The sequence below is a fragment of the Schistocerca nitens genome, chromosome 2, assembly GCF_023898315.1.
Source record: "Schistocerca nitens isolate TAMUIC-IGC-003100 chromosome 2, iqSchNite1.1, whole genome shotgun sequence".
Classification (NCBI taxonomy): domain Eukaryota; kingdom Metazoa; phylum Arthropoda; class Insecta; order Orthoptera; family Acrididae; genus Schistocerca; species Schistocerca nitens.
The window spans coordinates 187,151,185-187,168,281 of NC_064615.1; the positions used below are offsets into that span (position 1 = coordinate 187,151,185).

At 38.2% G+C, this 17,097-nt stretch overlaps 1 protein-coding gene across 2 annotated transcripts in view; it reads left to right on the forward strand.

The window, feature by feature from the left end:
- Positions 1-17,097, forward strand: part of LOC126235872 (esterase FE4-like) — a 343,826-nt gene that overhangs the window by 152,423 nt on the left and 174,306 nt on the right. For both annotated transcript variants that reach the window (XR_007544824.1, XM_049944776.1), the window contains exon 2: positions 2,719-2,859. Coding sequence is in view for 1 of the 2 variants with exons in the window: in XM_049944776.1 (XP_049800733.1) it covers positions 2,719-2,859 (141 nt within the window). In the remaining variant the exon portion in view is untranslated. The remainder of the gene's footprint in view (positions 1-2,718; positions 2,860-17,097) is intronic.

A 17,097-nucleotide genomic window follows, 5' to 3' on the forward strand; every position in this document is an offset into this window, starting at 1 on the left:
ATAAAAGAAGAAATTTCATGTTTATTTTCATACTAGGAAGCTCTTGTTTCGCTAGCTGTCGATAACTCTTAAAAAATTACAGTCACTGGAGTGAAATAAATAAAAAAAGAAGTGTAAGTAGTGATATATCGCCATAGATAAGAAAATTCCGTGTGTTTAATAATTGGCAAAACACTCTCCTCCTTGTGTGCTATCATTCGCCAAACTTTCGTTTCAATGGTTCAAATGGCTCTGACCACTATGGGACTCAACTGCTGTGGTTATCAGTCCCCTAGAACTTAGAACTACTTAAACCTACCTAACCTAAGGACATCACACACATCCATGCCCGAGGCAGGATTCGAACCTGCGACCGTAGCAGTCGCACAGTTCCGGACTGCGCGCCTAGAACCGCGAGACCACCGCGGCCGGCTCGTTTCAATGTCTCGAGCGTTTTAGGAGATACGAGAGATGTTGCAAGTATTTCATTCTCGCGGGCGTGAGATCGGAAGTGAGCGCGCTACATGGGATCCATTTTCTCGAGATCGGAGGCAGATAGAGATCTCCTCCTAAGTCTAAACAAAAATTCAGCATGTTCGCTAAATTTCATACGCAGCAACATATGGTGTAATACGCACCAAACGCAAAATCATAGCGACCCCTAATTTTCGTTGCAAACTTTTTGAGTTTTGCGTAGTGTCTTACTAAAATGTGTACATCACAGTAAGAATGGTCATTAGCGAGGTGATCGGCACTTCGTCACGAAGCTGACATATAACGCTACAAGTAAGGCAAAATTTATATTTGCAGAGAATAGTTTCTGTAAAATCGTTTGAGAAAGATACGAGGTTGCGCGCGCTTCGGTTCAGTCAGCGCAGAACGTAGCCAGTCGGCGCGTGCGAAGTATGGTGTACGCGTCGCAATATGCGCTGCATCCGCGCGACCCGTGCGGCACGTGCGTGTCGCGCTGTAGTGTCGTGTCACGTCACACGTGCTATACGCTTCTCAGTTTGCGCCTAGCCTAACGCTTTGCTTCCCAACAATATAATTGCTCAGGTGCGAGTTGCACTCACCCACTGAGGATTCCATACAAATTTAATTATGTATATATGTTCATCCGTATCGTGAGTCGAGGATGCTGCCGATTTGTGCCCGTTATCGATAGTGATACTGGCAAGGTATCGATACCAGGGATTGAAATACTTTCGAGAATGTTTTAATTTCATATTGGAAGTCGGGTAACAAAAAACAAAAGAAACAATTTTTGTTTTCTGTAATTACAAATTAGCAAATTCAGATTTTTCCCTTTATTTGTACTGTCAAACCTTTCTTCTTGCCAAATTGCATGATTCTAAGTCATCGGGAAGGTTTTGGTGAGTGACTTCACAAGTATAAAAATATGTGACATAAAATGCCGTATTTTTGATTGCATTGGCTTAAAAGCTTCACTTTTTTTACGTCGGCAGGGGACCGTAGATCGTAATACATGACAAAAATTTCAAAAAGATACGTCTACCCATTCCCGGGAAAAAGGACTTTGAACAGACAGACAAAATTATCCGTATTTACCGATTGAAGTATGGAACCCTAAAAATACATAATTTTAAAATTTTTCACAAAAGTAGCCTTTGTTATCATAGTAAACAGCGAATACGCGAAGAAATTCGAAAACAGAAGCACCCAACTGTTTTGGGGAGTTGGTTTCACTTTGGAATATAATTTTAAAATTTTCATAAATTAACCTTTATTATCACAGTAAGCAATGAATGAAAAGTAATTGGCAAAAAGTAAACAATCAATTGTCTTAAAGAAGTTGCTTCACTTTGGAACCATTAGGACAAACAGTTTTCAACCACACATGATTTTATGTAATATATTTGAAAGCAAGTTAACATTTTTCCTAGACGCAACCCTCCCCCCCCCCCCCGAAAAAAATCACGAAACTTCCATGAAATCATAATGCCTAAGGCAAATTGTCATCCTGAATAAGAAGCAAAATGGGCGTAAAATTTAATAAATTTTATATTAAACTACATACTGCCCTAGCAGTTTCATTTAAAAACCGCTCATAAAAGCAGTTGTACAAACTCAGATTTATGTTACAATAACTTCAGATATGCTTAGTTCCACTGCTAGTGATATCCTCAATACGGCGACTATAAAGAAAACCACATGTCACAATATACTACAATCACGTAGCTCAATCTCCGCTCAGACTGTTGATATGAACGCTGTTAAGTAACTGCTACAAATCCCTGCCTTCGTAGAAGTACGTTAGTATACTGCTAGAAGTCTCTGTCTTGCAACAGAATCGGTGGTTTCATCCTAAAGGCATTATTACTTCAAGTTAATAAAATGGTGGCTTCAGGCAGATATCACTGGTACTTATAGGGTCAAGGGGAATTCCGAGATGGTTCCCTTGAAAAGGTTATGGTCGATTTCATTCCTCATCGATCCACTGTCCGAAGTTGTAATCCACCTATAAAGACGTAGGCGTCGGTGGAACGTTACCCTATACCCTAGTCTTTTATCCAGTACTGATGACCGTCACATTTACTAGATATAGAATAATTTTCAAACTTGGGACCTTAAGGCATTTAGTGTTGATATTTCATTCTACGTCCATGTAGGACAAAGGTGCTCAAGAGCATAAAACTAGCCCAGAGAGGAAGACGAGAGATCCTGTGCTGTGCTTTCTGTGCTGCCCACTGAGTGTTTGTGGTTGTGTGGTGTTCGCAGGTGGAGAAGGGCTACGTCACGGTGCAGACGGAGTCCGGGACCCTGCGCGGAGCCGTGCGGGACACCATGGCGGGCACCCGCTACTACAGCTTCCGGGGAATCCCCTACGCCGAGCCGCCGCTGGGGGACCTCCGATTCCAGGCGAGTACAGCCGCGCACCACCTCACTACGTCTACACCAGCTGTACACGATTCATTCGCTTCTTCAGTCACGTGACTTTCTACTAGGGTCATTCGATAATTTAATAGACAGATAGCTATGATGTATACATGGTCACTTTTTCCACCATGTACAAATGATACTGAGCAAAAAAGGTGCAATGTCCAGAAATACATAGTTCCCATGGTCTGTTGTTACAGTGACTACGGTCTAATGTACGCTGTACCGTGTAGCCACAGTTACGTGTTGAAAATGGTTTCCACGTGCCTCAACGGTATGCATATAGGCGCCGCAGCATGTTCTGTCTCCCGCATTCACACTGACCAGGCTGCATCCGAACAACGTCAAATGCAGCATAAATACGCTGCTCCACTGTCTCCACATCTGGAATGGGCTCTGCATACACAATACTCCTGAGATGGCCCCATAACCAGAAATCGCACGGGTTGAGATCCGATGAACGAGCAGCCCATGCAACACCTGCGTCCGATCCATCGACCAGGGATGACACGATTGAGGTGCATCCAGACATTAACGGCGAAATGAGCTGGAGCACCATCATGTAGCAGTCACGTAACCCTTCGAATCACCAATGGAACTTCTTCCAGCATGGGAGGCAAAGTCACCAGCAAGGAACGCCGATAGTTCCAGCCTGTTAGGAGACGCGGAAGGAAGACTGGAGTCGTGTGAAGTTAGCACCCCTTTTTCAAGAAATATACATTTTTTTCACAGTTCTTGATAGATGTAGCATAGTTCTAGAGTTATTTGTACAAAATTTCAATAGTTCTGCAGAATTTAGCGACGAAAACAACAATACTCGAAAAAATAATCGGATCGAAAACATTCTTTGTCAATTTCTGCAAAATGTAAATAAATACAAGAGTTCTGAGCACAGTTCTGAACAGAGCTCCAAGAGTTCTTTCGAAAATCCAAGTAACATTTTTTTGTGCAGCTAATAGTTTACGAGATAATTGCATTTTAATGAGAAAATCTTTTCACTTACTGTGAAGTTGGCACCGTTTTTTTCAGAAATATATATATTTTTTCAGAGTTCTTGATAGATATGGCATAGTTCTAGAGTTCTTTGTACAAAATTTCAATAGTTCTGCATGATTTAGCGAAGAAAACAACGATATTCGAAAAAATTTTCGTATCGAAAACATTTTTTGTCAATTTTCGAAAAAATCATACTTGTACAACAGTTCTGAGGACAGTTCTGAACAGAACCCCAAGAGCTCTATCGAAAATCCCAACAACATTTTTCTATGGCTATAATAGTTTATGAGATAAATTGATTGAATGTGGGACACACTTTCTCTACAGAAAATATAAATATATTCGTACAACAGTTCTTATGACAGTTCTCGACACCACGTGAAGAGTTCTATCGAAAATCCTAGTAGAATTTTTTTGTGCAGGTAATAGTTTAAGAGGTAATTGCAACTTAATTAAGAATTCCATAAGAGCTCCTACTGTGAAGCTGGCACCCTTTTTTTCAGAAATATATATTTTTTTCAGAGTTCTTGATATATAAGTCATAGTTCTAGAGTTCTCTGTACAAAATTTCAATAGTTCTGCAGAATTTAGCGAAGAAAACAACAATACTCGAACAATTTTCGTATCTAAAACACACTTAGGCAATTTCCGCAAAATGTAAATAAGTACAAGAGTTCTGAGCACAGTTCTGAACAGAACTCCAAGAGTTCTTTCGAAAATCCAAGTAACATTTTTTACTGCAGCTAATATTTTACGAGATAATTGCATTTTAATGAGAAAATCTTTTCACTTACTGTGAAGTTGGCACCCTTTTTTTCCGAAATGTATATTTTTTTCTGAGTTCTTGATAGATATGGCACAGTTGTACAGTTCTTTGTACAAAATTTGAATAGTTCTGCAGAATTTAACGAAGAAAACAACAATACTCGAAAAAAATTTCGTATAACAAACATTCGTTATTAATTTTCGCAAAAAGTTAATTCGTACAGCAGTTCTGAGGGCAGTTCTGAACAGAACCCCAATAGTTCTATTGAATATCCTAATTACAATTTTTTGTGCAGCTAATAGTTTACGAGATAATTGCAATTTAAGGAGGGAACATCTTCACTTACTGTGAAGTTGGCACCCTTTTCTTCAGAAATATATATTTTTTCAGAGTTCTTGATAGAAATGCCATAGTTCTAGAGTTATTTGTACAAAATTTGAATAGTTCTGCAGAATTTAGCGAAGAAAACAACAATACTCGAAAAAATTTTCGTATCGAATACATTCTTTGTCAATTTTCGCAAAAGTAAATTCGTACAACAGTTTTGAATGGAACACCAAGAGCTCTATCGAAAATCCTAATAATATCTTTTTGTGGCGATGGTAGTTTATATGGTAACTGCTTTGATGTTAGACCCACTGTCTCCACAGGAAAAAGTAAATTCGTTCAACAGTTTTGATGAACAGTTCTGGTTAACACCCCAAGACTTCTATCGATAATCATAATAACATTTTTTGTGGTTATAATAGTTTGTAAGGTAATTGATTAATTGTGGGGCTCACTTACTCTACAAAAAATTATGTCTATTCGTATGTTCTGATGACAGCTCTGGATAGCATTGTAAGAGTTCTATCGAAAATACTAGTAACATATTCTGTGCAGGTATATGTTTACATAGTAACTGCATTTAATAAGGAATGCTTATGAGCATTTGCCGCGAAGTTTGAACCCCTTTTACGAGAAATATACATTTTTTTCATAGTTCTTGATATATATGCAATAGTTCTAGATTTCCCTGCTCAAAACACGAATAGTTCTGCAGAATTTCGGGAGGAAAACAATAACTCGGCAAAATTTTGGTATGGTAAAAAGTTATTTGTCAGTTTGGAAAAAATAAATTTGTATAACAGTTCTGTTGGCAGTTCTGGATAGCACCCAAAGAGTTGTATTGAAAATGATAAGAACATTTTTGTGGCGATAATAGTTTATATAATAATTGTTTTAATCTGATACTCACTTTCTCTACGATACCAAAATTCGTAGAATAGTTCTGATGACAGTTCTAAATATCATCCACAGAGTTTCACCAAATACTATTATAACATTATTTGTGACGATGACATTATATGAGATAATTAATGTGGGACTCACTTTTGTCATGTAAAAGTAATAAATTCGTACAAAAGGTCTGATGGCATTTCTTAATAGGACCCTAAGAGTTCTACCGAAAACTGTAATAACATTTTTTGTGGGGATAACAGTTAATGAGATAATAGGATTTTCGAGAGACCCACTTGGTCTACATTATAATAAATTGGCACAACCCTTTTGCTGACAGTTCTGGATAGCACCGAAAGAGTTCTTTTAAAAACCCTCATAACATTTTTATGGTGCCAGTAGATTATGAAATAGATTGAGTGTTCACTCTGCAGTGGGTGTGCGCCGATGTCAAACTTACTGGCAGATAAAAAGAGTGTGCCGGACCGGGTCTCTAACCCCAGGCTATGACGAAGGAATATCGTCACAATATCCTTTCGTCCAGGAGTGCTACTTCTGCAATTTTCGTAGGACAACTTCTGCGAAATTGGGAACGCAGGAGATGAGGTACTGCTGCAAGTACAGCTATGAGGAGGATCGTAAATTCTCACTTTTATTTTGGAAAACCGAAATTCGAAAACCCGGATGTATATTCTACTAAATACAAAAAGTCTTAATGTTCAGCACTATACAAATGCCAGTACACCTTCTTAAGACTGACTGTAGTAACTGTAGGTGGAAGCGTGGGATGTGCACGCTTAGATGATTCAAGGAGAGAAGGCTCGTCAGTGCAAAACAAACAGATGGCTGAGAGAGCAGATACATTCACACGCGCCACTAACCAGATGGTGTCACACCTGTCGAGAATCGCACCAGAGGTACAATGAGCTGTGGTGGAGTGCTGTTGGCGTGGTTACTATGCAACTTACTTGATGGGCATCAATACACCGTTATATTAATGTACAATACTTGAGAAACAATATCATTCACACTCTCTGAGTTCCTTATCACTCAGTACTAGACTAAATTACCGGCCTAGTGATAAGCAGCCTACGTACCTCACCGACTACACATCTTCGTGTTATAAAGAAAAAAGAGAAAAATATCAAGGGACACAAAATATGAATCCGGATAAACCGGAAATCCGGATTACTGAGGACCAAATAAGCGAGGTTCTTGTTTACAAATTTCGAACTTCTTATTAACTTTAATACTGAAATGAAATGAAATCATCGTATGGCATTGTTGGCCGGGAGGCCCCACGCGGGGAAGTTCGGCCGCCGTGTTGCAAGTCCTTTTTAGTTGACGCCACTTCGGCGACTTGCGAGTCAACTTTAATACTGTATCCCCTCAACATAATAACCCCTCTATCAGTCATGTATTGGATTAGGATTTAAACATACTACTTAGTTTGTTTGTACAATAGATTCATTTAAATATACTTACATTTCTATACATTGTAAAGACTTTTGACTCTCGTTGTAGTGTAACTCATCAAACTTCCACACTTCCTTTCTAACTAGAACAAATGTTTGCAACAATATTAATGACAGCAATTTCAAATTTATTCGTTACACACAGCACATGTTTTTATGTATCCTAGCGTCTGGTGATGTTGCCACATAACTTTCATCCATGAGGGTCCTGGGCATATTTTTAGCTGTTAGTGGGTCCTGGATGTCATGAGAGCTCAAAACAATTACTGTTTTACGTAATAAAATTCATCTGGTTCTTCCTGATTCTTAAAATATACACTTCATGTACAGTACCTCGTAATTCTCGTGCTTAAATGTCATTTTGTTTAATTTGGCGTGCCGCACCGGATTAGCCGAGCGGTCTGGGGCGCTGCAGTCATGTACTGTGCGGCTGGTCCTGACGGAGGTTCGAGTCCTCCCTCGGGCATGGGTGTTTGTGTTTGTCCTTACGATAATTTAGGTTAAGTAGTGTGTAAGCTTAGGGACTGATGATCTTAGCAGTTAAGTCCCATAAGATTTCACACACATTTGAACATTTAATTTGGGCGCCGCAGTTTCCGTATAACCTCGTTTATGTAATACCTTTGAAGAACCTGTCGACTGTCGTATGTGCAGGAAAAATGTTTACACGGCATAAAACAAAATCAGAATGCGTTTCAACAGTTGCAATACGTTTTAATGGTGGAGTAAAAATGTTTCAAAACGGCTCTGAGCACTATGGTACTTAACTTCTGAGGTCATCAGTCCACTAGAACTTAGAACTACTTAAACCTAACTAACCTAAGGACATCACACTCATCCATGCCCGAGGCAGGAATAGAACCTGCGACCGGAGCGGTCGCGCGGTTCCAGACTGTAGCGCCTAGAACCGCTCGGCCACTCTGGCCAGCCTGATGGAGTAAAGATTAAAAACAATGAGCAGAACAGGCATCAAAACTAGGAACCACATGAAAATTGTGCTGGTATGGGCGGACAGGCAACATTTTACATAAACTGAAAAAGCTGCTAAAAGCATGAAAAAGGAGGCCAGAATAACAAAGAAAAGAAGCAAAACTAAAGAAAATGAAAAGGACATGAAAGGTATAAACAGGATTATGGAGCAGGAATGGTTTGCAATGTCGTCATTGAGAAGAAAATGACATACAAATCTTTAGTTTCAATTTTCTGCAATCAACGTTTTTGCATACAGAGATACTGTTACCGGTATCTCATCCACTATTAAAGCTACATAAACAAAGCTATGGATGAATAATAATACAGTGCTTGCCTACACACTGAACCACATTATTCAAGAATGGATTAAATATTTTAAGCTGTAGTATGTCATATTATGTTCTTAAATTATTAGGAGAAAACATTTTCTCTTAAAATACATTGTTTTTAAAATAATCAAAACATGAAACTGAAAAATATTACTGGTTTGCTGTTTCAACAAGGTAATAATTCAAAGAATAAAATTTGTTTTTTATCTTTTATTTGGAATAGCGTGTAAGTACATTGAACCTAAAATAACAATTACGTATAATTCTGTATGTAAGAAAAACATCAATATTCACTGCACAATGTATTCCACAGATTTACAATGTATTTCACCTAGAGCTCACAATATACCAATTCTTTGATAAAAGTTTCATTCCTAAATCTATTGACAGTCTTGCATTATTAAATTTCAAAGTACCAGGAAAAACTACAGGCCGTGATGTACAGGTCCCCTTAACAGCTCTTCTTCAGGATACACTAAAACCCAGAAGGAAATACATGTGTAGGGAATCCAGTAATAAATAAGCATAGAATTTATGAGGTGTGAAAGAACTACGAAAAATAAGTACAAAAAATATATACGTGAAATTTAGGGCATAAAATGCTCTTATTCTAGTAACTAAAACAGGAGGGCTGTAGTTCCAGAAACAAAGATACGAAGAACTAACATAAGAGCTATATTTGTAATATTTAGGTATCAACTTACCTTATAAAACAAAGTTCCTATGTAGGAACAACTTGTTTCGTCTCGTCGGTCTTGTAGCTGCCATTTGAAAATTTTCCTGTCTTGACATACATGAACAGGTGTGGAGAAATTATCGTTTCTTTTGAAACTCTCTGTACATCTTTATACAGGTAATCGTACTGCTTCCAGTAGGTTCCATCGAAGACATATGCCGTGTAGTGTTTGATGGAGCTATTATAATGAATGGCACCAACGAGAGTGTACTCTTGATTCTCGACTATGATTTCTTTCGTGATCGTTTACAACACACATTTCTTCCTTTGATTCGGAGGAAACTGATCTTCAGTTAGTGGACAAGTTGTATACTAGTATCCATCATCAAGTAGCATCCGAATTTCTTTTCTTCAACTGCTTCTCCTTTACATTTCTTGCATTTTATGATAGTCTTTAGACCTCCATTTGTTGCATCTACAGCCTCTTGCATGAAATTATAACCAAGTCTGAAAAGCACATACGTATCAACGGAAATATAATGTAGTTTCACATAGCGTGAATTTAGGCACGTCAGACACGATATCTTTTTGTTGCAAATCGGGTTATCTTTTAATATTGTCTCGTATAATTCCCCAACATTCGACTCTGCATTCAGAGACAATATTTTTCGAGAGATTACTCCTTTTTTTAGGAACGGTATCACATATAAAATATCAAATCTCTGCTTAAAATGCTGGGAGTTTATAATTTTTTTGTCCAAAACATCCAAAGCCAGATCCAAAAATGGATGGCTCACCATTTGAATGGTACTTTTGAAATCATCACTGAGTGATATTGCTTGCATGAATAAGGTTATCAAAGAATCGAAACCGCACGTTCCCTTCAAGTTGTAGGTAGCAGATTTGAATTTGCTTGAGGACCCATTTGGGAAAAGTGGCAAATTAATGTCTATGAATTTCTTAGTTGAATTCCAGTTTGGGCAATCATCTAAGTAGTTTTTCTTGCTCTTAGTTTGCATGCTCGATGTGACAATGATTTCATTTTGAAGCTTTTTCAGCATTGCACTCTCCTCCATTTTATTGTTACAGGTCTCTCGATTTTCTTCTGTTTTCGAACCACAGGATGAAATTTCATTGACATCCCTGGTGAAGCATGATTCTCGATAGTCTTTTGTGGATTGACATATCTCTTTAGAGTCCAAATTCGGCGGTAAATTATTATCTGAAGAGCGCTGAAAACACACACTCTCACTTTTGACTGAGGGACAGTTGTTCTCCGCATTCATAACAAATGCGCTCGAAGTAGGAGAAAATCTGTGTTCAAAACTATTAAAAATTTTGTTTAACTCTGTCTTATTGGTATCATCGAGTTGGGTCTCACTTCTTAAGGTATTGTTCAGTGTGCTCTCAGAATTATCAAGGATATGGTTGCTTTTGGGGTTTGTTATCTTCAGCTTCCAATTTTTTCCTCTCCAGTTTTCTTCTTCATTGTAAGGCAACGATGCTTCAGTTGGTTTGTGCTTCACAGCTTGCTTTGAATCTTGTTTTTCCATCATAAGTGGCGCTAACAGTTTTGTTTCCTCACGCAGCCACTTCAAATGTTGAAAAATGAATTTGTCTACTCGTAAAGGCAGCTTGTCAAAGCCCATTGTCTTTAATTTTGAAAATTGTCCTTCAGTCGCTGCTGACGAACGAATAGATAAAGGAATATGGAAAGAAGGATACATCACAGATGTCCACAGTGGTATATAGTACATCAACTCTTTCAGCATCTCTGCAGCATTAGGAATGTTGTACGGATTCACATCAAATAGATTGTCATCCTTAGTCTGATTCGCGATGACTTCAGCTTCATTGTAGATACGTTTTGCCCTATCAATCCACGCGTTTGCAGTAGATTCCTTAGAGTTCAAAATTTATTCCAAAAGACAGTCATCATTGTTTTCAACATCATCAGTTTTCTTGTCATCATCTTTCTTTTCGTCAATATATGAATGACGTGGACCACCTCTGATAATGTTATCAAGGTGGCGCTGACGTTCCATTGATGCATATTCTTGACCGCACTCATCAATTCCAGGATGTTCACTCAACGCAACAACCAAAAGTGAGCGCAAAGCACTTTCAATGTCACGAAAATCTGTCATCATGTAAATATGGGCCAAAACTCGAAGATAAAGTTGTTTGACTTGTGATTTAACTCTCGAGAAGCATTTCCACCTCGAAATCATGACCATAAAATGGTTTAAATCTATTCTCAAACAACACGAGGGTAGAATTACTCTTTCATGCAAAACAATACGACTATAACACCTATTCAGATAATCTGTTAAGTCCGAGCAATTGGCTATTGCTCTAGAAATGGCAACCAACAAAGCCTTACCAAAATCAGTTACCATGATTTTTGGTCTGGGAGCTCCAGATCTGACGATTTCCATAAAGAAAAATGACAAGAATGATGCGTCATGCCTAGAGGATATCATCTGATTGATGATCGATTGACGATATTTGGATCTTTACTAGTGACGTTTACTTCGCGGATGCACATGTACTGATACAGGTATATGCACTTTGACTTAATTTCCACACAGTCAGCCCTGTTTGACAGATCCCCAAATCGTGAAATAACTCGAAATGCAGCGCCACCTGTGGCATCTACCGAATCGTATACACTGCTATTGATTTGAAGACAATATTTGTGCAACTGACTTTGATCTTTCAGCCAATATATACAGAAGAATGGGTCCAATCCGATTACATGAATTTCGTCCCGATGGGTTGTATGTTTTGCAATTTGCAGGTTTTCAACAGGCTTACTGGTTGTTATCCCAAAACGTTTGTCCCTTTCCTCTTCTTTAGCCTTTCTCAAGACATCAGAATTTGGTAAAGTTGGAGGAATCATGTCTCCGAAAGGCATATTTTTCGCTTCATAATTTCGCCAAAGAGCTGCAGGCATTCTGTTATCAACCTGTTGTCTTCTCGTGCCACGAAGTTGTCTTCTTTTAAGGTGAATACTATCGTCTGAAAAGTTTGAAAGTGCAGTTTATAATAATATTGTTGTCCTGTTTTGGCTTCTTCAGAGCAATCCCTTCGAAAGTGGCTCCGCATTCTGTGCATCTTACTTTGATCTTCAAGAAATACCTTGAACTTGAACTTTCACATACTTTCGCGTATTTGAAAGAAAAGGCACTTGGAATTTTGTGATGTTCACAAATTTTATCAGCCATCAAATCGGTCCATTTCCCTATTTCCAGTCTTGAAGGCTTTCCAAGCTTCCTCTTTGTTGGTTTTATGGTAGACCATTTTTCTGCTGACAGTAGTAAGTCGAATTGCTTTGTCATGTCCTTGTTGCACGAAGAACCAAAAAACATTCCACGACTCATCTTTGCTGTCGTCGTCTTTTTCTTCAACGAAACATTCCAGCCTGAAAGTGTTTCTAACAAAAGCAAGCAGATCGTGACGATCTTCTTTAATTGTTGTGTAAACATGTTTTGAAGACATTTTCGAGCCGATGTCGGCCATGGCATCGGACAGTTTTTGGAAGACCGGATGAGACGGAGTGAATTTAATGCCTCTATCATCGATTACTTTAAATTCCTCCATGCTGAGAAGACGTTTCAATTCTGGTAGATTGTACATTTTTATGGATGTTACGGTTCATAAATAGCACTTACACAACAGCACCGACTGCACAACAGGCACCGACTGCACAAGAGCTCTGACTGAACGAGCATAACGATTATTCGCACGAGAGTGAGCAGTTTAGTCATTAGGGGCAGATCAAGGAAATGCAGCGCTGGCGGGCGGCTTCACACAACGCGGCGCGCGCCACCTAAAAAGTGCAGCTGTTGTTGTCATTAGCTTTGATGCTACCGATTGTTTAAAAGACGCAGTTCACGTGTCCATTGTTTCCAGATGTAGTGCCACGACTTTTGCATTGTTGTTGTGCTTTGTTTATTATTTTTTGGTCTTGAGAGGTCTCAGGCACGTATCATAGTTTTCATTATCCTTCCATCGGGCGCAGCTGTTCAGATTGACACATGTCGAAATTTTCTGTAAATTAATTTTCAACAATTTGCAGTATTGGCGCTGCTTCGTTAACAGCTTCCCTTCTCCGTATGCTTTTCATTGTTGTGTGTTGTGAAATACGAAAGTGCACAGTGGATAAAAACGAGCAATCGGCTCATATCTCATCAAGAGAGCATTAGCGTCGATACTGAATCATACAACAATGAAAGGCGTACAGAGAAAGGAAGCTATAACGAGGAGGCGCCAGTGCTGCCCATTGTTGACAAGTAAAACTACAATGCCTTTCATTGCTGTACGATTCAGTATCGACGCTAATGCTCTCTTGATGAGATATGAGCCGATTGGTCGTTTTTATCCACTGTGCCCTTTCGTATTTCATTTCAGCGATTAATTTATTTGTTTATCAACGTAGCAAGTAGTAAAAAGCTAATCCAGAATGTAAACTGCACTTGAATTCTGTTTGAACTGTTTAATCGTCAGTGTCCGCTGTCTGAACGTCAAATATCAGATTAATACACTGCTCCTGGTTGCGTTATTTTATAGGAATTTTATTATTTTAAGTGGGAAATACTAGATAATGTTGAAGAAATCCAAAGCATATTGTTCGAAGAGCATAATATTATTCGAAATTTACCTGGACCTAAAGGTGCAGCCAAAGCAGCCTTTGTGATGTTGTAATTACCTCATAGATGACGATATTTGTCTATTGTAGTTTTGTATTCCAATCAGAATTTTGAGATCATCAAAGCCTTATTTCAGCGTGAGAGAGGGGTAAAATCAATAGACGTTATTGAATTGAAAGCCTTCATCAGTCTCTTGTTTTTAATTGTTGTTAACAAAAGTAACAGATAAAGCCTGGAAGATCTGTGTGGAACTGATGGTGATGGCATTGAAAAATTTCGCCTCGCAAATGAACATAAAACGTTTCAAATTTATTGTGGAGTGCCTTAGATTTTACAGTCGCGCTATTCGTGATGAAAGGAGACAATTAGACAAGCTAACAGCTATTCGGGAAATATTTACTGTGTTTGCAAGCAACTACCACAAATCTTACACCCTTGGAGAAAATGTTACAGTAGACAAGAAACTGGAAGGATTCTGTGGAAGGTACAGTTTTCGCCAATATGTATCTATCAAAACAAACGAGTATGGATTCTTAAGTGTGGATTCTTAAGTATTTCACCTGTACAATTTGGAAATATACCTGTGTTGCAACAAGAAGGATTTACCAACTGAGCAATAAACATTTTGATGTTGTTCTGTGACTGTGTAAACCTATATATCAGTCAGGTCGAAATGTGAAAGCGGACAACTGGTTTACTAGTACTGGAATGATAACAGAGCTATGAAGGGAGAATTTTTCTTTTGTTGGTATTATGAAGAAAAACAAGCGTGAGAGTTCTCTAGAGTTTGCTATCAGTAAAAGAAGGGCTGCCCACATTTCCTTTTTTGGCTTCCACAAGACTGAACTCTAGTTTCCTCCGTACCTAAAAGGGGGAAGTGTGTGATCCAGGCAACACGTTTGCATGAAGATAATTCGATAGATGCTGGCATTGTAGATAAACGGAAGCCATCTACCGTAAATTTTACAATAGCGTTAAGTGTGGTATTTTCACAGCGGATAAGCCGAATGCTTTGTACAACGCTGCAAGAAAAGTGCGCCGCTGGTCAATGGTTATATTTTTCTAATGATCAGTACAGTTGGAATCTATGCACAAGTGATTTATTGTGGCAACAGTAAGAATTGTATCAGAAGGAAAGCGTTCCGGAATCAGCTATGTTATACAATGTGGTTTTCTTCGCTAAATTCTGCAGAACTATTGATATTTTGTACAGAGAACTCTAGAACTATGACTTATCTATCAAGAACTCTGAAAATAATATACATTTCTGAAAAAGAGGGTGCCAACTTCACAGTAAGTGAATAGATTTTCTCCTTAAATTGCAATTATCTCGTAAACTATTAGCTGCACAGTAAAATGTTACTTGGGTTTCCGATAGAACTCTTGGAGTTCTGTTCAGAACTGTGCCCAGAACTGTTGCACTGTTATACAATTTTCGAAAATTGACAAAGAATGTTTCCGATACGAAAATTTTTTCGAATATTGTTTTCCTCGCCAAATTCTGCAGAACTATTGAAATTTTGTACACAGAACTCTAGAACTATGGCATATCTATCAAGAACTCTGAAAAAAATATACATTTCTGAAAAAGAGGGTGCCAACTTCACAGTAAGTGAAAAGATTTTCTCCTTAAATTGCATTTATCTCGTAAACTATTAGCTGCACAAAAAAATGTTACTTGGGTTTTCGATAGAACGCTTGGAGTTCTGTTCAGAACTGTGCTCAGAACTGTTGTACTTATTTACAATTTGCGAAAATTGACAAAGAATGTTTTCGATACGAAAATTTTTTCGAATATTGTTGTTTTCCTCACTAAATTCTGCAGAACTATTGAAATTTTGTACAAAGAACTCTAGAACTATGGCATATCTATCAAGAACTCTGAAAAAAATATACATTTCTGAAAAAAAGAGTGCCAACTTCACAGTAAGTGAAAAGATTTTCTCCTTAAATTGCAATTATCTCGTAAACTGTTAGCTGCACAAAAAAATGTTACTTGGGTTTTCGATGGAACTCTTGGAGTTCTGTTCAGAACTGTGCTCAGAACTGTTGTACTTATTTACAATTTGCGAAAATTGACAAAGAATGTTTTCGAAACGAAAATTTTTTCGAATATTGTTGTTTTCCTCGCCAGATTCTGCAGAACTATTGAAATTTTGTACAAAGAACTCTAGAACTATGGCATATCTATCAAGAACTCTGAAAAAAATATACATTTCTGAAAAAAAGGGTGCCAACTTCACAGTAAGTGAAAAGATTTTCTCCTTAAATTGCAATTATCTCGTAAACTGTTAGCTGCACAAAAAAATGTTACTTGGGTTTTCGATGGAACTCTTGGAGTTCTGTTCAGAACTGTGCTCAGAACTGTTGTACTTATTTACAATTTGCGAAAATTGACAAAGAATGTTTTCGAAACGAAAATTTTTTCGAATATTGTTGTTTTCCTCGCCAGATTCTGCAGAACTATTGAAATTTTGTACAAAGAACTCAAGAACTATGGCATATCTATCAAGAACTATGAAAAAAATATACATTTCTGAAAAAAAGGGTGCGAACTTCACAGTAAGTGAAAAGATTTTCTCCTTAAATTGCAATTATCTCGTAAACTATTAGCTGCTCAAAAAAATGTTACTGGGATTTTCGAAAGAACTCTTGGAGCTCTGTTCAGAACTGTGCTCAGAACTCTTGTACTTACTTACATTTTGCAGAAATTACCAAAGAATATTTTCGATACGAAAATTTTTTCGAGTATTGTTATTTTCCTCGCTAAATTCTGCAGAACTATTCAAATTTTGTACAAAGAACTCTAGAACTATGGCACATCTAACAAGAACTGTGGAAAAAATGTATATTTCTCGAAAAAGGGGTGTTAACTCCACACGACTGAAGACTGGTCCCAAATTCGGTCGCCAATTATCCCTGCCCAAACATTCCGGCTACACCGATGCTGATGATTCGCTGTCACCATGCCATGGGGGCTCTGCATACTATTCCACAGATGATTGTTGTGGAAGTTGAAGATACCACTCCGCCTAGAGGTGGCCCCATCTGCGAATAGGATGGATGACAAAAATCCCGGAATCGTGGCTGCCTGGTGAAGAAATCAGTGACAAAACCGCTCCCAATGTGGAAATTC